This window comes from Squalius cephalus, assembly GCF_949319135.1.
Source record: "Squalius cephalus genome assembly, chromosome: 4".
Classification (NCBI taxonomy): Eukaryota; Metazoa; Chordata; class Actinopteri; order Cypriniformes; family Leuciscidae; genus Squalius; species Squalius cephalus.
In genome coordinates, this window is record NC_137125.1 from 25,314,830 (window position 1) to 25,339,583 (window position 24,754).

At 40.2% G+C, this 24,754-nt stretch overlaps 1 protein-coding gene across 2 annotated transcripts in view; it reads right to left on the reverse strand.

Moving 5' to 3' along the window:
- LOC307157356 (uncharacterized protein) overlaps positions 1–11,377 on the reverse strand; it is a 268,751-nt gene extending 257,374 nt beyond the window's left edge. For both annotated transcript variants that reach the window (XM_079869246.1, XM_079869248.1), the window contains exons 1-2: positions 11,310–11,377; positions 7,012–7,231 (exon numbers count right to left, since the gene is read on the reverse strand). In XM_079869246.1, coding sequence (XP_079725372.1) covers positions 7,012–7,183 — 172 coding nt within the window. In that variant the 5' untranslated portion in view covers positions 7,184–7,231; positions 11,310–11,377. The remainder of the gene's footprint in view (positions 1–7,011; positions 7,232–11,309) is intronic.
- Between the last annotated feature and the right edge of the window lie 13,377 nt (positions 11,378–24,754).

Consider the following 24,754-nt stretch of genomic DNA (forward strand, 5'->3'; position numbering starts at 1 on the left):
CTTCACTTTTGTGTATTTGGTATACCGTGCTAATGTTTCAATTTTGGACCTCTGTTCAGTTAAACAAAATAAAAAAAATAAATAAATTGTAAAAAAAAAAAGAAAATGTATGAGTGGTCATGCGCAGTTCTACCAGTAAGTGGAGCCGATTTGCAACGCAAATTCCCGTATTTCTGACGGGAAAAGCACATGGAAAGGTGAGTCAGTGCTTCTTTGTCTAATTTTTAATGTCTGAATTGCTTACTATACATAATTGATTGCGTAATTGATAAATAAACTAGCATTACACATGAACATTGGATGTGTTTTTATTTTAATAAAATTCTTGGATTGTGTTGGATTGTGCTAATCAAAATAAGGAGTCCTAGTATTTGTAAGTTGCTAATCGTTAAGTCCATGCTTTCAGTCAAGGAACCTTTTTATGTTTTATTTATTTTATTGTGAGTATAATGTAGACTGAGAAAAAAAAAATACTGATTACTCTAATTTACTGATTTATATTTTAATGTTGCAATAGTTATGTAGAAATATAGCTATGCTATAATTAATATATTTTAAGTTTTAGATTACTTCAAATTAGGGGTGTGGGATTAAAATGTCTCCATGATCTGTTTTGAAGAAATATAATAGTATCGTGCTACAAGGCACATATCATTTGCAGTTCTGGCGCCTCCGTCTCAACATTGGCTATAGGCCTACTGTACAACGCGACGTACATTCACATCCGATGGTAACAGAGGAGTTACACTCACGGGACACTGCAATTCACAAACGTTCATTATTTGCATGTGCTTTAAAGCCTTGCCGTTAAACATTTCATTCGCGTGCTGTTCTTATATGGCATCAACCACTAAAAGCATGTCAAACAGCACCAGATTACTGGACATTATATTTTGTGTCTTATTGCGCTAATACTGTCAAATATACACAATGTTTTCATGAACACAGTTGGTTATGTCTAAAGTTAAAGTAAACTTAACTTAATTTTTTAATCGGATGCATTATGTATTTTAGATGCGTGCAGGTCTTTAAAAGACAGTAGCCTAATAGTGAACATGCTGCCCCTTGTCCTTAAAGGGATAGTTCACCCAAAAATTAAAATGTTGTCATCATTAACTAACTTTCATGTTGTTCCAAACCTGTAATCATTTCTTTCTTGTGCTGAACACAAAATAATATATTTTGAAGAATGTGGGTAACCAAACAGTTGATGGTCCCCATAGACTTCCATATTAGGATGCTATGGAAGTCAATGGGGACCATCAACTATTTGGTTATACCACTCATTGCTCTTGACTGAAGAACTTAAATAGAGTAGCTTTATTAAGAATCAAGTTATAATGTATACAGTCAAGCCTATGTAGTGTTTTATTTCATTTGTATATTATGTTGTGTACATGTAATATGTATCTTTGGTCCTATTTCTTTATTAACAAAGGTTAAAATAATGACTAGGCAAAGGTTTTTTATCTTCATCCATTTTGGCCAAAAATGTCAGCTATATTACTCTATTTTATAGGCTTTGTAAGGCTTTGTTTTTTGAAAATAGGGAAAATAAGTTTGGCTATAATGCAAAATAGTAAAACCAACATGAAATGATTTGTAAATAAAAATACAAAGCTGTATATTAAGAAGTGTGCATGTTAATATTTTCTTCATTTGCAGAGCTTGTTTTGTGAGATCAGACATGCAATGGAAATGAAAGTACTGTTTTTTTCCTGTGAAAAGAGAGCTCTCTCCTATTGAAGCATTATCGCATAAAACATGGAAGCTACACCAGAACTACACCATTTCCATGCCTTAATGCAGACTGTTTGTGTTCATTCAAGTCATTTAATGCATTGAAGGTGTATTTAACAAGAAGTCATTCCCAACAAATTGATGCAGAACAAACAAGTGGATCAAAAGAATCTCCATTAACTGTCAACTCTGTGAATTTAAAGGGACACTCCACCCATTTGCATTAAGCTTTGCATTGTTAGAAACCCAGTCATACTATTGAATGGTCGTGCAACACTCTCTCATTTTCCCCTGAGACGGGAGAAATCCGTTATTTACCTTTTACACTTCCTCCTACAATGACGCAAAAATCGTCATTTTGCGTCATTGTAGGAGGAAGTGTAAGAGGGGGGGATTTCTGTTGAGACTACAAGCACTAGTTCCTCATCTTTCCCAGGGGGCGGGACCCGCTCACGCTACAGACCTATTACAGATCAGTGGGTGGGACTTTACTCTCTGAAACTGAAAGCAATATCCTCCATCTTGTTTGAAGCTAAGCTAACAGACGCTGTGGAGACAGATGTACAGTTATGACAATAGCGGAGGAGAGTGCTCAATATGATATAGAAGAAGAGGATTTCGGAAGTCTGATGCTTGAATCAGGTGTTTGTGGCTACCTTTACAAGCCGCATTATAGCGAAGAGCAGCCGAGGCAGAAGACCTGCCAGCCACGGACGAGGAGCCCGGACTGGCTCGAGTTAGGGCGGACTGGTGGCGCCGGTGATCTCACTATGCAACTCATAGACTGTAAGATGCAACTACGAACACAGAGATAGAGTCCGTCTGCGGCAAAGAATTTCAACGATGACAATTTCTCCTGGACGAAATCTCTGAATCAGACGAGGACACGGACGTTTGTGTTGAGAACTATCCTAGTTTCGCACCGCATATGTTCTGACTGAATATCCAGGTACCATGCAATAATTCACCTTTTCGAAAGAAATACAAACGAGGAGTAATGCACTAATGAGTTCGCCAACTAACTAGACATTTTGTGTGAATGTGAAATGAATTTCAAGCTCTGGTGGTAGCTAGCCTTGTAGACGGAAGAGTGATTTCTCTTATAGGCAGCTTTCTGGATTAGTGGGAGTGGCTTGCGGAGCTGTGCAATGTGGTGCATTGTGGGAGTTGTTGTCTTTCATACAAATGCGTCCTGAAGTTATTTTTTGTCTTTCCTCGGTCACGAAGGCACCAAATTCAAAATTTATTTTACATTTCGAATACATATATGACCCACTTTAAATAAAAAACAATGTTCAAATGGGTGGAATGCCCCTTTAAGGAACTTTGTACAGAATCTGAGTTTTTCACCCACTTGCGTCAACATTTAAAAAAGAATGAAAAGGTTCAGTGCCCATACAATGACTGCAATTTTGAGAGCAGAATTTATTCTACAATTAATGCTCACAAATGTAAAGAACACCAATTAAGCAGTCAGAGGAAGTTAAAACCCAGCATTGCAGTTGAAATTCTAAATTTAGCTGCAGAATTACCACAAGACGTTACACAAAATATGTCTTGCCATGAGTCAATGGATTCTATTGAATTTGGCGAAGATGAAAATGAAAAAGAGGACCAGACTCAAAATCTGGATCTTTTGCAAAATCAACTAGAACATAATTTAGGTTTGCTCCTTCTTAAGATGCAAACCATTCTGCATATCTCTGATGCAGCAGTGCAGGAAGTAATTCAACAAATGAACCAGATCTTTGTTCTGTCAAAGCCCCTTTTGTTTAATGCCATACAGCAGATTCTAGATCAACATGGAGTCTTTTTGGAGCAGTAAGGAGAATGTGTTACGGGAACTGTTCTCAATGTATCTGCTGACCAATCCTGGTGCTCATTCCTTGGCAGGATTTCAAGAGAGTTTTATTGTGGAACACCCTTGCCGCTTTTGCATGGTGAAAAGGAGTGAAATGCAACAGAAATAAAATTAAAAGACCAACATTTGGTAAAACAGTATGGTGTAAAAGGCAGGTGTGTTTTAAATGAGCTTGACCATTTTCACTCTGTCAGTGGCTTTCCACCTGACATCATGCATAATCTCTTGGAGGGTGTCATACCCATTGAAACATTGCACTGTGCCTCAATGATTTAATCAACAAAAAGCACATTACCCTTGAGTATGTGAACAGAACAATCAAACAATTTCCATATAAGTTCATAGACGAGACCGATCAACCTCAGGTCATTCCAACTACATTTGCCTCAAGAGAGCACTTTTAAGACTTCTCCCACTAATGTTTGACTTTGATATCCCAGAAAATGATGCAACATGGGAGATTTTAATGCTTTTGAAAGACATGCTAGAACTGGTGACATCCTTCAGATTTACTGATGATACTATTGATTTTCTTGGGGCTAAAATTTCAGAGCACAGAGGTTTGCTTTTAAAAGTATTTCCTCATTTTGTGTTGCGTCCTAAACACCACTACATTGAACATTATCCACAACTAATAAGGACATATGGGCCACTTAGAGATGTCTGGACCATGCGTTTTGAAGGCAAGCACAAGTTCTTCAAACAAATCATTTGTGAGAAAATTTCTAAAATGTCACACAAACTCTGGCAGTCCGACATCAGAGATTGATAGCATACCACGTGGACTCGTCATCCTTTTTTAAACCTTCTGTCCAGATGGACTGTGGCATCTACACTGACTTTTCCTGAGAGTGTATAGAACATGCTTCAGCAGAATTTTGCTACACAAAGCACATCTAAAGTGTGCATTGATGGGATCAATTACAGTCCTGATATGGTTCTGTCTGCTGGTGCAAGTTCATGTCTGCCTGATTTTAGGCAAATTGTAAAAATTGTCATCAACATTTTGTTTGAATGCAAACAACAGACAGCGTGGTACATTGAGCATCTACAGTTCTATGAACTGTGCAGCCATGTTTCAGAAATGACAGTCACTAAGCTGTTTGAATTGAATGACCCTTTTCCACTGTCATCCTACAAAATTCAGGGTAGGACATTTGTTACAGCGAAACATTTTATCTTGTGCTAAATTGAACATTTAAAGTGGTAGTCCACCTAAAAATGGAAATTCCATTATTTACTCACCATCATGTTATTTTCTACATGACTTTCTTTTGCTGAACATAAAAGATATTTTGAACAATGTTTGTTACCAAACAGTTTCAGTTCCCCAATGACTTCCATGGCAACCTGAACGTGTTTGGTCTCCAATGTTCTTCAAAATATCATCTTTTATGTTCAGCAAAAGAAAGTCATACAGGGTTGAAACAACATGAAGGTGAGAAAATAACTGAATTTCCACTTTTTATCCCTCTGTTATTGAGAACTCGGGTGTAAAATTAATAGATTTTTCTCATTGTTAGGTTCACAGGACACAGTGGAGACAAGAACTATACTTATAGTGATAGTGAATGAAAATGACATACGGAAAATCACGCTGCATAGGAAACCACAAACTTTGGACACACTGATGGAACAACTTGAAGAGAAGTTAGGTCTTCCTTACAAGTTTTCTCTTCAGTGCGAAGATGCTGATTTTAACAATGCACTAATCAACCTCACAGACATTGCAGATTTACCTGAGAGGCCCACCTTAAAGGTGATCTCTCTTGTACCATCTCCTACACCAAGTACAGCTGACAAAGACATAGTATAGTATCTTTGTCCTCTGAAGAACGGTCATCTCATGTACGCCAGGCTCAGGGGCCAGAGCCATTTGAAATCCCCAATTTTAGATATTGAGTTCCAATTGTGCCAAGGAAACCTTCTGTACATGAGAGACCAGACATATGTGACCCTGGATCACAAAACCAGTCATAAGTCACACAGGTATATGTGTGGCAATAGCCAACAAAACATTGTATGGGTCAAAATTATCGATTTTACTTTTATGCCAAAAATTATTAGGATACTAAGTAAAGATCATGCTCCATGAAGATATTTTGTAAATTTCCTACCGTAAATATATAAAACATTTATTTTTGTGAGTGGATGCAGCAATATCGCGAACATAAATGGACAACTTTAAAGGCGATTTTCTCAATGTTTAGATTTTTTTGCGCCCTCAGATTCCAGATTTTCAAATAGTTGTATCTCAGCCAAATATTTTCCTATCCTAACAAACCATACATCAATGGAAAGCTTATTTATTCAGCTTTCAGATGATGTATAAATCTCAATTTTAAAATTATATAATAATTAGCTAAGCCAGGGGAAACTGTACATCTCTTTAGTTTCATACAGATTACATTTCAGGAGAATATTTGTTTTAAATGTGAATTGTTTTAATTAAGTAGACATTTAATTAAGTAGATCAAGCTTTCTTTAGACATATGTTTTATGTTTGTGTGATAAGTATTAGCTGAGTTTCAGTTCATTATTCAGATGTCTGTTTTTCAGGAAGTTTCTCGCGGCGACAGCGACAGCTGAAAGCGCACCCTGTTTATATTCTTTATTTTACAAAAACACAAGGATTTGTTGTTATTGTGAGTGAACACAAATAAAAGAAGACCCTTTATAGTTGACAAAGATGTATAAATACTTGTATGTATGGCCAAAAATTACGGAGTATTTTAAGTTGTTTAGGCTGAGGAAAAAAATCTAGCAGAACGCACTGGCGCGTTCTTCGGGTTTAGAGGGTTAACTAAACTGTGGTTTTGTGATGCTTCTAAAAAAAAAAAGACATTTTAATTAAAGGGTGGAGATTTCCATCCCACCATTGACAGCTACGCAACTAAAAACTTTGACGCATCAAAAAGTTCTAAAGAGATCGTAAAACTAATCTAATCTAATATTCTGAAGAGAATTGATTGCTTTATAAGATAAACAGATTTACTTTAGGCTTTTATTAACATACATTGATCAACACACACGAGTTGTGGAAACAGAAGCTCAAGCATGTTTACTTGACGTGCAAAAAATGAGGTTAATTCTCGTGTTACGCAGCAGGTTTGAGCTTCCGCAAGAACCAATGAGAACTGCAAGAACTTCTGTATTTTTTTCCTAATTAAATGTGTGACTATGTTATAATACGAATGTTCAATATGAAAGTAGGATCTTCTCATGTTCGCTTGAAGGCAGCGTTATTATTTGTCTGATCATGTGATGTCAACATGTCTGTCCACATGAGGGACCCGCACCATGTCAAATAAAACCACTTTAATTCCTCCGAAAATATCATTCATTTCTGTAGAGCTGGACATTTTAATAAGGACCAAATTACTGAGTTCAGCTTTGAGAATGAAACCAACCTGTTTGTTCCTCAGTTTCTTCTTGTTTCACTCTAAATGTTTCCTCAATCTTCATGTTTTCACTTTCCTCTTTAATAATCGCCATCTTTGTTTGTTCCTCAGTTTCTTCTTGTTTCACACTGCTCACTTCTTCAATCTTCATTTCTTCACTCTCCTCTTTAATAAACGCCATCTTTATAGTGAGTCGCGTGAATCTCAGTCGCTTCACCAGGGGTTTTTCCTGTGTGTTTAGACAATATTGTCATGATTAACCCTTGTGTGGTGTTCAAAACCCTATAACCTCCGGGATCTTACCGGTCAAAAATGACCGGACTATAAAAAATAGCTTATAAATCTCTCATTATACTATATTTTCACCCAATATTGGATTCAATCTTTTTGTCAACTTGTTCTCTTTCAATTAGGACTGGTTTTATATTTCTATTTGCATCTGATTAATCGTAGGCCTCATTTATTTGACAGTAGGGATCTCATTTTTTGAGTAAAAAAAACATTATTTTTGAATAATTTTGGAAATATTAAATAAAATCTGAAGAAAATTGGCACTGTTTATCACACCAGTCTACTTTAATTTTTCACCAGGAATTTTGTTTTGAAAAACTTTTATTTTGTACAAAATGGCACATTGTCACACTTGTGGTCTCCCCGGTCATAAATGACCGGCCTACAAAAACAGCTTATAAATCACTTGTTATGTTGTATTATCACCCAATATTGGATTCAATCTTTTTGTCAACTTGTTCTCTTTCAATTAGGACTGGTTTTATATTTCTATTTGCATCTGATTAACCGTAGGCCTCATTTATTTGAGAGTAGGCATCTCCTTTTTTGAGTAAAAAAAACATTATTTTTGAATAATTGTGGAAATTTTAAATAAAATCTGAAGAAAATTGGCACTGTTGATCACACTAGTCTACTTTAATATTTCACCAGGAATTTTGTTTTGAAAAGCTTTTATTTTGTACAAAATGGCACATTGTCACACTTGTGGTCTTCCCGGTCAAAAATGACCGGCCTACAAAAAATTGCTTAGAAATCACTCTTTATGCAATATTATCACCCAATATTGGATTCAATCTTTTTGTCCACTTGTTCTCCTTCAATTAGGACTGGTTTTATATTTCTATTTGCATCTGATTAATTGTAGGCCTCATTTATTTGAGAGTAGGCATCATTTTTTGAGTAAAAAAAACATTATTTTTGAATAATTTTGGAAATATTAAATAAAATCTTAAGAAAATTGGCACTGTTGATCACACTAGTCTACTTTAATTTTTCACCAGGAATTTTGTTTTGAAAAACTTTTATTTTGTACAAAATGGCACAGAGTTACACTTGTGGTGTTCCACTGGGCCATTGAGGGCCATTGTTTCAATGGGCCATTGAAAGTGAATGGGAGAGACTGAAAAGTTAGAACGCCATGAGGAATATCTTTAGATCTGATTAATTGAATATATTGAGTTTGGGCTCTTTTTAATCGTGAGCTCCTGCTGTAAATAATGCTGTGCCATTTTTCATGATCAATGTATTTTTTATGAAGATACGAGTAAAAAGGCCAAGTCTAAGCTACCTTGCTTGGCTACGTGAGTCTGTGGATTTTTTTTAGTTAGAACTCCATGAGGAATATCTTTAGTTCTGAGTGATGGATTATGTTGAGTTTGGACTCATTTTAATTGTAAGCATCTGCTGTAATGATGTGTCATTTTCCACAATCGGAGCATGTTTCATGAAGTTACGAGCAGAAATGTGTCTACAATTCCATCATCCATATATGGTTTACACATGGGTCTCTTGAAGGGCTTCTTTTACAAAAACCTCACTCAAGTTTAGTAAAAATCCTGAAACAATTATGCTTGCTGTATTCTACTCATTGAGACCTTTCAAATGACATATGACACAGGACTATCTGAGCTGTATGATGTATTTGACATATTGCTGAATGTAGTACAAAAAAGTAGTTTATAAATTATGATTTTTTTTTCTATTTATCAGCAAATAACTCAGCACTACTTAGGAGTTTATCAAATTGGCTACATTCATTGTAAATTTCAGACTCTAAGCTTTCAAATGACACCTAGTTGATCAAGTAATAGTTTTGAAAAATATTATGATTATTTATTTCGCAGCTAGGTGGCGCCTGCGGGGGGTACACTCAGTTTTAAGGCCTCATTATACTTCTGCGTCGGACCTACGCCGGAGCCTATACGCCGTAGGCAACGTGTTGGTTTTAATTTATACTTCTGTGTCGTTGTCCGCGTTGACGCGCACCTAGGGAGCATGTGAAACCCCGAGGGAGGGGTTCTGGCAGACCAATCACCGCGCTTGTGTCCGCGTAGAATTGACGCGTTGTTACATTTTTGGAGAGGTGCACGTCAGGGTACGCGCGCTACACACAGCCTACGACGTAGCTACGGCGGCAGTTCGACGCAGAAGTATAAAACAGGCTTTAGAGTGATAACTCAGCTCTCGTTAGGAGTTGGTCAAAGTGCACAAGATGCATTAAAAAGCTGAGATTCTAAGCTTTAAAACGATACCTATTTTGTGTTGTTCCATTCATTGTTTGCATTGGTCTCTCCCATTCACTTTCAATGGCCCATTGAAACAATGGCCCACAATGGCCTTCAATGGCCCAGTGGAACACCACAAGTATAACTCTGTGCCATATTGTACAAAATAAAAGTTTTTCAAAACAAAATTCCTGGTGAAAAATTTAAGTAGACTAGTGTGATCAACAGTGCCAATTTTCTTCAAATTTTATTTTATTTTTCCAAAATTATTCAAAAATAATGTTTTTTTTACTCAAAAATTGATGCCTACTCTCAAATAAATGAGGCCTACAATTAATCAGATGCAAATAGAAATATAAAGCCAGTCCTAATTGAAAGAGAACAAGTGGACAAAAAGATTGAATCCAATATTGGGTGATAATATTGCATAAAGAGTGATTTCTAAGCAATTTTTTGTAGGCCGGTCATTTTTGACCGGGAAGACCACAAGTGTGACAATGTGCCATTTTGTACAAAATAAAAGCTTTTCAAAACAAAATTCCTGGTGAAATATTAAAGTAGACTAGTGTGATCAACAGTGCCAATTTTCTTCAGATTTTATTTAAAATTTCCAAAATTATTCAAAAATAATGTTTTTTTTACTCAAAAAATGAGATGCCTACTCTCAAATAAATGAGGCCTACGGTTAATCAGATGCAAATAGAAATATAAAACCAGTCCTAATTGAAAGAGAACAAGTTGACAAAAAGATTGAATCCAATATTGGGTGAAAATATAGCATAACAAGTGATTTATAAGCAATTTTTTGTAGTCCGGTCATTTATGACCGGGAAGACCACAAGTGTAACAAGGTGACAAAACCCCCCCTAAAAAAGTAAGAAAATTGTCAAAAAAAACATTTGAGAAGTAGTTATACCATCTGTGAATAGAGTCACTAAGTTTCAGTCCAAAACGATAACATTAACTAATATTTTGGGGTAAAAGAAAATTCTCTCCGGGTCAAAATGACCCGAACACCACGTGAGGGTTAAGATGAGAAGAATTAACAGAAAGAAAAATAAATCCAAACTAAATCTCTGTCTCTCAGTCAGCTCCCTAGTTCAAACAACTACCATAGCTCCCTAATTACTAGAAATAAAACAACAAAAAACATGGTTATTGTAGTTAAACCATGGTAATCACAAATTAACCATGGTTTTGCTACACTGTTAGTTTAAACATTGTAGGCTATTTGTAGTAAAACTGTGGTTATGCAAATGGTAATCAATCCAAAAATCAATCAATCCAAAAAAACATGGTTTTAAAACTTTTCCAGGCTTAAAAAAAACATAAATTATACTGTTCATTTTATTGAAGCTGGTATTTAATGATTTGTATATTATATTTAATATATTCCATTTTCAAGAAACATTTACAGTTGGTTTGTTTTCTCGTTGCATTTACACTGTTTTGACCAGCGTCTCGTCAACGGGTGGTGATTCGAGCGATTCAAATTACTGAATCATTTGATTCAATTGACTCGGAGTATCAAAAACCTCATCATAACTTTCTTTAGTGACCAAATTCGTGTTCACGATAAACTGATTCACGATATACAACGCAAAATGACACGCACATTTTCTGTTATATGTGAAGGCGCTTTACTCGCAGAAAATAACGTTCATTAAAGTTTGATAAAGCAAAACAATTGTACATTGCAGACTAATTCCTTTAAGATCGAATCTAATAATTACAAAATCGACTGAATTATTTGTATCTATTCAAACACATTAAATGCTTAAAAACACAAACCTTTCTTCAGCCGAATCACAACTGACAGGGGCTCGCGGCGCCGGCTTATGACGTCACATCTTCAGACTAAAATAAAAGTCCCGTTCACACGCTGCTATCTAAAGTCACAAAAGTACATAGAAATTTAAATGCAAAACACACACATAGTAAAAACAATCAGAAATAAATAAGGAATTCATATTTGAATCCTTGGAGAAATGCATGTTGTCTAATAATGCGCTAAAAGAGTTTGTAGCACATCTCGTGAGATTCTGTGCTGTGTTTGGGTGCAGAAACCATTTATAGGCTACCAGGGGTTGGTAACTTATTTTTCAGTAACAAGACATTTTTAAATTGACGTTTAGATGTATTTTTCTAATGTGCCATAGCAAATCTATAATTATTATACAATAAACAATGTTTGTCAATAAAATCAAACCTTTATTTGGGCCACAGACAAACACAGAAACAATATATGTAAATTGTTGTAATATGTTTTAGTAATTGTGCAAAATTAATAGTGACTGTGTGTTTTTCCTTTCTGAATAATTTTCCATGGCTTTGTAAATTAGTCTTATAAAAGCAGTTGATGACCAGGATGAGGAGCAGCAGAGAGAAAGAGAGACAAAGAGTAAGAACTGATGGAGTTAATCAGAGAAGAAGACACAAGGTTTCAGAGAGAGACAGGGAAGAAGAGGAGAGCAGGAAGAGGATGGACAGACTCTTCTCTCTTCTAGAGAGATTGATTAAAAAATAGACAGAGCAATTCCAAGAGGGACCATCGGTGTTTGGGCTCCAAATATATATTTTTTAATATATTAAATGAAATAAAATAAAATGCATTGTTTTATTTACAGTGTTTTTTTTGTTTTGTTTTATCATTTGATGGGTCCAGACCACATTGCTTGCAAAGGCGCCGACATCCACCTGCACATACAAGGTTGCAATACAAAAGTATCCAATATATTGATTTGTTTATTAAACAAAACAACGAAATTACCTTAAGATTGGTAAGCAAGCACTTCTTCTAGCCTCTCTTCTGTAACTTGAAGTTCGGCATCGTCAGTAGCTGGTCTTGGGATGTGCATCTGGGCATACTCAGTATTTAAAACTGTATCTTCTCTTCTGGTGTTGGGACCAATCCAAGGAGCCCAGTAGTGGTATGATGGTGACACCAAAAATTTTGACGGGCACCTGAAAAAATGTACTTTTTCATTAAGTAAAAACAGTGAAAACTACAAAATATATACACATTTGGTTAGTAGTTTCCCTTGTTCATTTAGTCTAATGCAATTATTTTAAAACAATTGAAGCTATCCATTATGCAACTTGTTAAACTTGTATGTCTAACTCTAATAAAAACAAAATAACTCCTCACTGCCCAATTGGCCCCGGCAAACTACTTCGGCAGTCATGGATGTCCAAAAGTCTTTCAAATTGATTTGACCGTCATACTCAGGTGGTGGAGCAGGAATCTCACTCACTGTAATAAAAATTCTCAATGAAACAAAGAACATGTTTATAAGAATGTTTATAGAATATTTTTAAGATTATTAAGTAGCTCTAATTTTGATATGACCTACCAGGCATATTAAATGCCGCCTTTTTGTGAAGATCCATCACAACAACCGCTGGATGGTAGCCGCACTTAAAGGGATACTCCACTTTTTTTTTGGAAATAGGCTCATTTTACAACTCCCCCAGAGTTAAACAGTTGAGTTTTACCGTTTTCGAATCCATTCAGCCGAACTCCGGGTCTGGCGGTACCACTTTTAGAATCGAACAAGACCATTAGCATCTCTCTCAAAAAAATGACCAAAGAGTTTCGATATTTTTCCTATTTAAAACTTGACTCCTCTGTAGTTACATCGTGTACTACTAAGACCGACGGAAAATGTAAAGTTGCGATTTTCTAGGCTGTAATGATATGACGCAGTGCCTGAAAATATTCCCCAGCTCGGTAACTTCCAATGTGAACGGGACTAAGTTTGTCTAACCTATTAGACCTATTTTCAGGCGCTGCGTCATATCATTACGCCTGCTGCACCCATGGTACGGCAGCACAGTTTCTTGATTATTACACAGGAATGAGAGTATAGTTCCTAGCCATATCAGCCTAGAAAATCGCAACTTTACATTTTCCGTCGGTCTTAGTACACGATGTAACTACAGAAGAGTCAAGTTTTAAATAGGAAAAATATCGAAATTCTTTGGTCAGTTTTTTGAGAGAGATGCTAATGGTCTTGTCCGATTCAATGATCTATGCTAAGCTATGCTAAAAGTGGTACCGCTAGACCCGGAGATCAGCTGAATGGATTCGAAAACGGTAAAACTCAACTGTTTAACTCTGGGGGAGTTGTAAAATGAGCTTATTTCCAAAAAAAGTGGAGTATCCCTTTAACACAGGAGTACGCGTAGTCATGGTCTGTTAGTGCTTCAAAGTGCATGTACGCATGAAGAATTTTGTCTTTACGTGGACATTTCTGTTGTGTTGTGGTCTCCAAAACCTCAACAGCTCTGCTAATGGCATGATGAGTCTGTTTTGACAAGATTAGTTATTGGCATATAGATAATTTAAAAGAACACCATATAATTAAATCCTTTAATAACAGCAAACCTGGAGTGAATGGCACAGGACAACACACATGTGTAATGACATCAGCAAATGGTCATCAAAATTGTGAAGACCATCAGTCCACTCTTGATAGCGGTATTTTAGACCACAGTTGCTGCACATGCGGTAGTAGTGTTGGAAACTTTTTCTTCATTGAAGCAAGAACCAGGAGAAATTGGGATCACGTTCAAGAAGTTATTCTTTATTGAGGACTTCGCGTTGACGTTGCTGCAGTTCTTCCAAAATCTAACTAACGTAACTTTACATGGTTTCTATATAGGCATTTCAGTGGGCTGTCCTTAAAGGTGCTGAACTTACACACAGCCTTTAGGGATGACTACTGAATCTAATCATCTAAAGACAATAGAGGCAATTACCCCCAACTGAGATAATGGTACCCCCCAAATTATATAAACAACACATGGTCACGAGAACTAAGACTTTGTAACATTCACACATAGTTCAACTCCTAGTAGGAAGATTAAAGACTAACAAAACCCCTTCAAATGAAACTGTTAAATCTAATCAGTAAATGGATGCCCTCATGTTCACCTTGAATGCCCAATACAGTGTAGTTCACCTTAGTTTTTCATGTGATGTTATGTAAGGAAGTAGGATCAGCAGATCTAAAACATATTCTAAAATTTGTAACCCTACAGTAGGTAGAAAATCCTGTTAAAAAAAATATTTAAATCACAAAAAAGTATTCATTCAGATAGCTTAACATAGTGATGTTACACTAATTAGGTAGATTTTACTCATACTTACCCTCAACAATGCCAGTGTATGTTATACACTTTCCTTTGGAAGTAATCAACACTTAGGACCACATTGCCTGTACATTCTGAGCAAACAGTCTCCTTTGGCACAAGGTGTTTGGGAATGTCATTGATTGTCATTGAGCCTGTGATGTACTTCTGGGGGAGTTCGGCTGGCAGAGTTTTGTTTTTCATCAAGTAATACACCATCTTTTTGAGACCTTCACCACTGGGGGGATATTCCAATCTGGTACGTTCCTGAAAGGCATGTTCTTGTGCTAGGCCCTGAGCAGGTCTGTCGATGGGCGATGATGTAAACAACTGCCTGTGTACCTGGAAGAGATGCCACATAGCTATGTTTTTGTGCAAATAAGATCTTCTTGGTTTTGCACAGGGACAATGCCACGTGTTGCGAGTGCTGTCATAGGAAGCAATGACTCTACCAAGTCTACTGTAGTATAAGACTTTGTTTTCATACACAGAAATGTATTTTTTTGTAGATGGACCTCCAATAGTCACCTCAACAGACAGTGGAACACCAGCTGCACTTGCTGCTGCCTTGGCGTCCATGCAGGTTGTTTTTGTCGGTTCCCCAAACACATTTGCAGCTATCATGTCCAACAGGACATCTTCCTCAAGGACAACAGGTGTCCTGTTAGACCATGGACAGAACTGCAACGACTTAAAATCTATACACTCGAAGTGCTGAAAGCTAGTGATGTGACATTTGAACCGAGGCGTCGGAGCGTGTGTCGAGAAAAAGTGGGCGTGCCAGATGAAGCCGCGATTCGAGGCTTGTGTTGTTAACGTGAAAATCACGTGACTAATGACAAACGAGGCCTCGGTTTGTGTAAATACGTCATCGGTTCGGTCTGAGTGTCGCTTCCGGATTAAAGCCGGTTCGAAACTCGCGCCTCCTTGTGGGTGTTGTCAGGAGTTGTAGTAGTGTCAGAGAGTCAGAGAGTTATCATTGTCATTGTCGTTATTGTGTCATATGTGAGGGCTGTAGGCCTATATTATTACATTATTAGGTTAGAATAGTTATAGATAGTAGCCTATATTATTATTATAGTAGGCCTCGCTATATTATAGTCTTGTTATATTAATTAGATAAGATTATTTGGATTGCTCTGGATTTTTGGATCTGGACTGGACTGCTTTTTGATTTGGATTGCCCTTTTGGATTTGTTTGCTTTTTGTGACTCTTCCTTTTTCCTGGTAATGGAGCAGCAAGAAAGAGGGAATCCTCCCCTGTCTGTGCTCAACAGAAGCATCAGTGTCCTCATTTGTACCACTGCCATTTTTACGTTCCCCTCCATCTGCATCCTCTGTTCCTTGTGAAAGGATATTTTCCAAGGCTAGAGAGATTTTATCCAAGAAGAGGAATCGTCTAAACCCCAACACACTTGAAATAATTCTGTTTCTCAATAAAAAATCTATTTTTATTTTCCTTCCTTCCAGACTATTCTGTTGCAGTTTACTTTAATCTGTTATCTATAATCTGTTAAATTAATACATGTACTTTATTACACTCCCTCTAACATAAGCACTGCACTCAACACAGTGTCACTGTTGTTGTTCATACTGTCCCTATCCAAACAATTTATGAATAATTAATTAACTGTGTGTGAGACTCTGGACAAGTAAATTCAGACAGAGAAAGACACATATTTTATATTGTACACAGTAATGGACAAATGTCTGATCATGTCTTTTTATTATTGCAAATGAAAGGTTACAGACATCAACAGTGAGTAGCCTACAAAATAAATAAATACATATTTTTTATTTATAAAAATATTTTTATAAAATATACATTTAAATATAAATATTTATTTGTATATTTACATTACAAATAAATATAATTTTTTTTATATATTTTTTTTATTTTTTATAAAATTAGGGAGGGAGGGCCACTGGTTCAGAATGAATTAATTTGTCTGCTATTTCTTTGCACAGTAGCTAGGTGTCACTAGTGAGCAACGCTGAATGAAGCTTCGAGTAATGAACCTTTAGCTGAAGCAATGGGCTGCGAGGTCTCAGTGGTTCAAGAAGCCTCATTTTGCCATCACTACTGAAAGCTACTTCGAGTGGCCAATTCTGCATTGGTACTGCATTCATCTGTTTCACATTACAACTAGATGTGGACCTGAGGTTTTTGCAATTCACTTCCGGTTCCGGGATGGCGCCTGTGTTTGGCTTTGCCTCTGCGGCTGGATGTTCGTCCCGACTCGTTTTTTTTGTTTTCTGCACTATATTGCTACTAAGTCTGTCAACAAATGTTGTGTCTACTGCATCGGTGTACGATCGCCAAACAATGCTGTTGATCCGATCTTCCATGGCGGAGCGCGGTGACGGATGTATCTGGAGTGGTATAGGCGAGTTTGCAGCCCCGTTCGCACGTCCGACTGCAACTGCTGTCTGTATGCGGCATGGAGAGGGCCTAATATGACCTACAAATAGACGGCGGAGAAAGTGAGGAAAAAGGGCAGTGAGGCAGATTCATCTGAAAAAACTCTTCAAACTGGGGATTTTGGACTGCGACTCCAGACCTTCATGTCTTCTTTCTGTCTTCCCTGACGTCCCCAGGGCTCTGGTTCCGGTGCACCGGAGAAACTCTACCGCTGGTCGCGGTGTGTTTGGTGCATCTGAGGTCACTGCCACAAGCCTCTTTCTCTGCAGTGGGTGTTCCTGCACCGCTTGGGATGGGTCTGATAAATGCCCGTTCAATTGCAAACAAGTCTCTTCTGCTCAGCGATTTATTTACTTCCAAAAGCATGGACTTCATGTTGCTTACAGAAACTTGGCAACGGGATATGGAATACTATCACTTGAATGATAGTAATGGACTGTAATTTTATTAGCATGCCAAGACTCACAGGTCGGGGTGGAGGTCTTGCTGTGGTTTTTAAAAAACGTTTTATCTGCCAGCCAGTGAGCGCTGACATATACTCTTCTTTCGAACTACAGGTGACTAAGGTTGGTCGCTCGAATTCATTTTATTGTATTCTAGTTTACCGGCCACCTGGGCCAGCAGCCTCTTTTCTTATTGAGTTTTCTGACTTCCTATCATCTATTATTAAGCTGGATAGAGTGATTATTGTTGGCGATTTTAATATCCATGTGGATGATGATACTTGTAAAAATGCTTCTGAATTTTTAAATATTACTGAATCTTTTAATTTCACTCAGCATGTCTTTGGCCCTACGCACAGTAAAGGACATACGCTCAATCTTGTTTTTTCTCATGGTGTAAATATTAATAATGTCTGTATCGAAGATGTACTTGTTAGTGATCACAATTGCATCTTATTTGATCTTGTTTGCGATGAGGATCCTCTCCCTGCTAAACAAGAGTCCTGCTCACGTTTGATTAACCAGCGTACTGTTGAGAAATTTTCAGCCGCATTTGACTCAAGCTTGGTTCTTATTTCGAATGATGTGGACGCTTGTGCACAGGCTTTTAATGATCACTGTACTCTACTGTTTGACAAAGTGGCGCCTTTTAAAACTAGAGAAATTTCATCTGTCAATACATCACCGTGGATGAATGACGCCATTCGCAGCTTAAGGCGTGTCTGTCGGAGAACTGAGCGCTTATGGAAAGCGACTCAGCTACAAGTCCATCGCTTGTATCTTAAAGAGCTCTATATGGATTTACATTAAATGATTAAAGAGGCTAGAGCCTCTTATTTTACTAAGCTGATATCTGCCTGTAAAAAAAATCCTAAAGCTCTCTTTGAAACTATTAACACCATTGTTTCTACTGCTGCATGTATTGTGCCTGTGTTTTCAAATGTTGACTGTAACAACTTTTTGTTTCATTTTGTGGACAAGGTTAGAACTGTCAGGGCTGGCTTGGTTCCATCAGCAAACCACCATATAGTTGAATATCACAGATCTTCAATACTGGACTCCTTTTTCCCCATTACCCTGAATGACATCATTAAATTAGTTGGCACAATGAGACCATCTCAAAGCCCTGTGGATATTTTACCTACAACTTTGCTTTTAAAATCCATAAATCATCTTGGCCCATGTTTGGTTTCAATTTTAAACTGATCTCTTCAGCTGGGCCAGGTTCCTAACTGTTTTAAGCATGCTGTTGTTCAGCCTATCCTGAAAAAAAAAACAATCTTGATGCAGCTTCATTTAAAAACTAGAAAAGGTTGTTGTGAACCAGCTAATTAATGCTTTGGATTCACATAATATCTTTGATAAGTTTCAATCTGGTTTTCGTAAAAAACATTCAACTGAGACTGCCCTCCTTATGGTCTCAAATGATATTTTGATGGCTGCTGATGGGAGTAAATGCTCTGTGCTGGTTCTATTAGATCTCAGTGCAGCTTTTGATACTGTGGATCACTGCACTCTGATCGATTGACTGACTGAAAACAACTGTGGGCATTACTGGATCAGCTCTGGATTGGCTTTCCTCCTATCTTTCAGACAGGAGTTTCTCTGTGTCTGTAGGAAAATATATGTCAGACTCTGCTCCTTTGATATCTTATCATTGTTATGCTGATAATATTCAGTTATATTTATATTTTGGCCCTGATAGGCTGGACAAACTGTCCTTGTTGCACAGTTGCTTAGCCTCCATTAACAATTGGTTGGCAGACAACTTTTTGCAACTAATCCAGACAAAACTGAGGTGCTGATTTTTGCCCAAGACAAAATTACTCCTAAGATTAGGCAGGCCATGGGGGGTCTATCATCCTCGGACTGTAATGTTGTGCGAAATCTGGGTGTCATTTTTGATAAGTCTATGTGTTTTAGCAGTCATGTTAAATCTGTAGTGGGTTCCTGTTTTTTCCATCTCAGGAACATCGCCAATATTAGATCTGTGGTGTAAGACTGAAAATACTGGTCGAGGCCCGATCTATGGACCTCCCCCATACGGCCTCACTTCCTCTCGGAAAGCAACCAGGAACTCACACAAGAACATGGTTTAATGTGAATATTTAACATTGACTGTTATTGTCACGATTCATGGATTCATTGACTCGCCCTCGCTATGTGTGTGCGTGTTGTATGAATGGGCGCGGCTCATCAGCATGGCTCGTTATCGCTGATGAGCTGATCAGCGCCAGCTGTTTTGAATGAGAATGTCCTATATATTGTTTGTCACCTCGTCTTGTCTTTGTCAGATGGTTGTGGAGGTTCTCAGGCTCAGCTCACAGTCTTTTCTCCTCGCTCCAGTTCCTGTGTTCCTGTTCTGTGATTCGTCTGCCTGTTCTGAGGATCGGACGCGAGTTCCTGTGTTCCTGTTCTGTGATTCTTCTGCCTGTTCTGAGGATCGATTGCGGTTCGTCTGTTTGCTGTCTGCCCACTGAGTCCTGCGTTGCCGAGCCTTTTATCTGCTGTCTGCCTGCTATCTGAACTTGCACTACCTCTATACTTTTGTGTTAATAAACACCAGTATTCACTTGCTATTGAATCCTTGACTGTTCCTTTCGAGCCATGATAGAACCATCTGACCAGATCATGGATTCAGCGAGTGCAGCCAGCTATGAGCAGATGTTTGCCGGTAAACACGCCCGCATGGATCGTCAGGATGAACAGATCGGTGCCTCGGGTCGGGCGATACAGGCTCTGGTAACGCAGGTGTCCAAGCTCACCTCTCAATTACAAAGTCTGAGAGGTCCCACTGCGCCAGCACCGCCCCCACCTGTTCCCCCGGAAAATCTCAACATCAACCGACCGGAGCCGCGCATCCCCACCCCCGAGAGGTATTCAGGAGAACCTAATATGTGTCGAACTTTTTTAACCAAATGTTCGATTTACTTCTCTCTTCAGCCTGTGACGTTTTCCTCCGAGGAGTGTAAAGTGGCACTAGTTATGACGCTGTTGTCTGGACGCGCGGCTCTGTGGGGAACAGCGGTATGGCAAAATCAACACAGCTGCTGCTCCTCGTTCCAAGCACTCAAGCAGGAGATGAGGCGCGTGTTCGACCGCGGGGTCGTCGGACGCGAGGCGCCCCGCTAACTTGCAGATCTCCGTCAGAACAACAACTCTGTTTTCGACTATTCCATCCAGTTCCGGACGTTGGCCGCCGAGTGCAAATGGAACGAGGAGGCGCAGTGGGACATGTTCCTGCATGGGTTGGCTGACCGTGTTCAGAAGGAGAATTTACACGTTGGAATTACCCAAGACTCTTGATGAACTGGTTGAACTGGCACTACGGGTCGATGCACGTCTTCAACAGAGAGAGAATCGACCGTATCCGACTCCAGTGGTGGATTTCACGGAGTTTCCCGGTTTCAGAGGAGTGAACACGGTCAGCCCCTCGAACGATCCTGAACCCATGCAGGTAGGTCGAGCTCGGCTCTCCCGGGAGGAGAGAGAACACCGCCGTTCGAGAGGTCTGTGTCTGTACTGTGGAGAGGCCGGCCACTTCATTTCCACCTGTCCTTTAAAAGGCCAAGCCCGGCGGTAGGAGGGAGACTACTGTCGGGCGGGATATCCATGACCAGACCTTCGAACGCCACCCTCCTCCCGGTGAGACTCCAGTGGGCAGACCGCTCCTTCAACGGCCAGGCGCTGGTGGATTCGGGTGCGGAGGGGAATCTGATGGACTTTTCGTTGGCTCGCAAACTTCACATCCCCATCACGGCTTTGGAACACACATCACTATCCACGCACTAAATGGACAGGAACTCCCGGGCATTACTCACGTCACTGGTCTCATCAAATTCATCACCTCGGGTAACCACTCTGAGAGGGTCTCACTCTACCTCACCCAGTCACCTCACGCTCCCATTGTCCTGGGTCATCCGTGGTTGGCTAAACACGGACCCAGGATAGAGTGGGGTCAGAACTCTGTAACCGGTTGGAGTGATCTATGTTATGCCTCATGTCTTTCATCTGCTGTTCCGTCTGTTTCTTGTTCTGTGTTGCAGGAGGAGCCAGTGAATCTGTCTAACGTGCCACCGGAGTACCTCGACCTGAAGGAAGTGTTCAGTAAGTCCCGGGCTGCTTCTCTTCCTCCGCATCGTCCCTATGACTGTGCTATAGATTTACTTCCAGGTACGTCTCCGCCTAAGGGCAAGTTATATTCGCTTTCTGCTCCAGAAAAGGAGGCTATGGAGAAATATATTTCTGATTCTCTAGCAACGGGGTTCATCCGCCCTTCTTCTTCTCCAGCGGGGGCAGGATTCTTTTTTGTGGGGAAAAAGGATGGTTCTCTGCGACCTTGTATTGATTACCGGGGGTTGAACAGCATCACGGTAAAGAATACTTATCCTTTACTGTTGATGTCTTCAGCTTTCGAGAGGTTGCAGGGAGCATCAGTCTTCACAAAATTGGATTTACGTAATGCATATCATTTGGTTCGCATCAGGAAGGGGGATGAGTGGAAGACCACGTTCAACACCCCCAGGGGGCACTTTGAATATTTGGTTATGCCGTTCAGCCTTTCCAACTCCCCAGCGGTCTTCCAGGCACTCGTCAATGACGTGTTGAGAGACATGGTAGATCAGTTCATATATGTTTACCTGGATGACATATTGATTTTTTCTTCGTCTCTCCAGGAGCACGTTCAACACGTCAGACGATTGCTCCAATGGTTACTACAGAATGGGCTTTTTGTCAAGGCGGAGAAATGCGATTTTCATACACAGTCTGTTCCTTTCCTAGGGTACATTGTTTCGTCTGAGGGAATACGGATGGACCCTGAGAAGGTTAAGGCTGTGGTGGAGTGGCCAAGTCCAGATTCCCATAAGGCCCTACAGAGGTTTCTGGGGTTTGCCAACTTCTACCGGCGTTTTATTCGCAACTTCAGCCAACTAGCCGCGCCTCTGACTGCCTTGACCTTCCCCAGAACGGCGTTCAGGTGGTCAGACACAGCTGAGGCTGTGTTTGCTAAACTGAAAGGCCGCTTCGTTTCAGCCCCCATCCTTATTGCCCCTGATCCATCACGTCAGTTTGTGGTGGAGGTCGATGCGTCAGAGGTGGGGGTAGGAGCAGTGCTGTCCCAGCGTTCTCCCACAGACGACAAGATGCATCCCTGCGCGTTTTTGTTCCGTCGTTTATCGCCTGCCGAACATAACTACGACATTGGTAACATAGAGTTGTTGGCAGTAAAGTTAGCGTTGGAAGAATGGCGTCATTGGTTAGAAGGGTCGGGGGTACCTTTTATCGTCTGGACCGATCACAAGAACCTGGAATATATCAGAACCGCCAAAAGATTGAACTCCAGGCAGGCTCGGTGGGCACTTTTTTTCAGTCGTTTTTATTTTTCTCTCTCGTACCTCCCGGGTTCCGAAAAACATCAAACCCGACTCTTTATCTCGTATTTTTGACCGTTCCGAACGCCCGTCTACTCCCGAGTGCATTTTACCTGAGACCCTATTTGTCTCCACACTCACATGGGAGGTCGAGTCGAAGGTCAAGTCGGCCTTAGAAGGGGTAACGCCTCCACCCGGTTTCCCACCGAATCGTTTGTTTGTGCCGGAGGGATTACGGTCCGACTTTATTCAGTGGGGTCATTGTTCCAATGTGGCTTGCCATCCAGGAGTTAATCGCACTAGTTTTTTAGTCAAGCAACGATTTTGGTGGCCACTGATGGCTCGTGACATTCACAGTTTTGTTTTGGCTTGCTCGGTTTGTGCCACTGGTAAGTATTCCAATCGACCCCCAGATGGGTTACTCCAACCGCTGCCTGTCCCTTCGAGACCCTGTTCCCACATAGCGCTAGATTTTATCACCGCCCTCCCACCCTCTCAGGGCAATACGGTCGTTTTGACCGTGGTGGACCGGTTCTCGAAGGCAGCTCATTTTATTCCCTTGCCCAAATTACCCTCAGCCAAGGAGACAGCGTTGACCGTTGTTGATCACGTCTTTCGCTTACATGGCCTCCCGATGGACGTGGTCTCTGACAAAGGACCCCAGTTCGTGTCCAAATTTTGGCGAGAGTTTTGTAAGTTACTGGGAGCGACTGTCAGTCTGTCCTCAGGGTTTCACCCCCAGAGCAATGGTCAAACCGAGAGAGCCAACCAAGATCTGGAAAGGGTGTTACGATCCAAGAATCCTTCCTCTTGGAGTCAACAACTTTCAATGGTGGAGTACGCTCACAATACGTTGCCAGTGTCATCCACGGGCCTTTCTCCGTTTGAGTGTAGTGTAGGTTACCAGCCACCAATTTTTCCCAGTCTGGAATCCGAAGTCGCGGTCCCCTCCGTTCACGCCTTCGTCCAGAGGTGTCACCGCACATGGACTAGAGCCTGTGAGACTCTTCTCCAGGTGGGGGCGCGCACCAAGGCTAAAGCCGATCGCCACCGGTCTAAGCCTCCCGTATACGTCGCAGGTCAAAAAGTGTGGCTTTCAACCAGGAACATTCCTCTCCGCTCCGTTTCTAATAAACTTGCTCCCAAATTCATTGGCCCGTTTACTGTCACCAAAATCATTAGTCCGGTGGCAGTCCGCCTCAACCTCCCTCCAGCGTACAGGAGAATTCATCCCGTCTTTCATGTGTCTAAAATAAAGCCCGTTTTTCGTTCTCACATTAATCCGCCTGCCCCGGTTCCCCCCTCGCCGCGTCTCGTAGATGGGGAACCTACATTTTCGGTTAATCGTATACTGGACTCAAGACGGAGGGGACGCGGTTTCCAGTACTTGGTGGACTGGGAGGGTTACGGTCCGGAGGAGAGAAGTTGGGTTCCTGCTAGGGACATCCTGGACCACTCCCTTATCGATGATTACAATCGACAGGTAAGGGTGTCTGGGAACACCAGGCGGCGTTCCTAGGAGGGGGGGGTACTGTCACGATTCATGGATTCATTTACTCGCCCTCGCTATGTGTGTGCGTGTTGTATGAATGGGCACGGCTCATCAGCACGGCTCGTTATCGCTGATGAGCTGATCAGCGCCAGCTGTTTTGAATGAGAATGTCCTATATATTGTTTGTCACCTCGTCTTGTCTTTGTCAGATGGTTGTGGAGGTTCTCAGGCTTAGCTCACAGTCTATTCTCCTCGCTCCAGTTCCTGTGTTCCTGTTCTGTGATTCGTCTGCCTGTTCTGAGGATCGGACGCGAGTTCCTGTGTTCCTGTTCTGTGATTCTTCTGCCTGTTCTGAGGATCGATTGTGGTTCGTC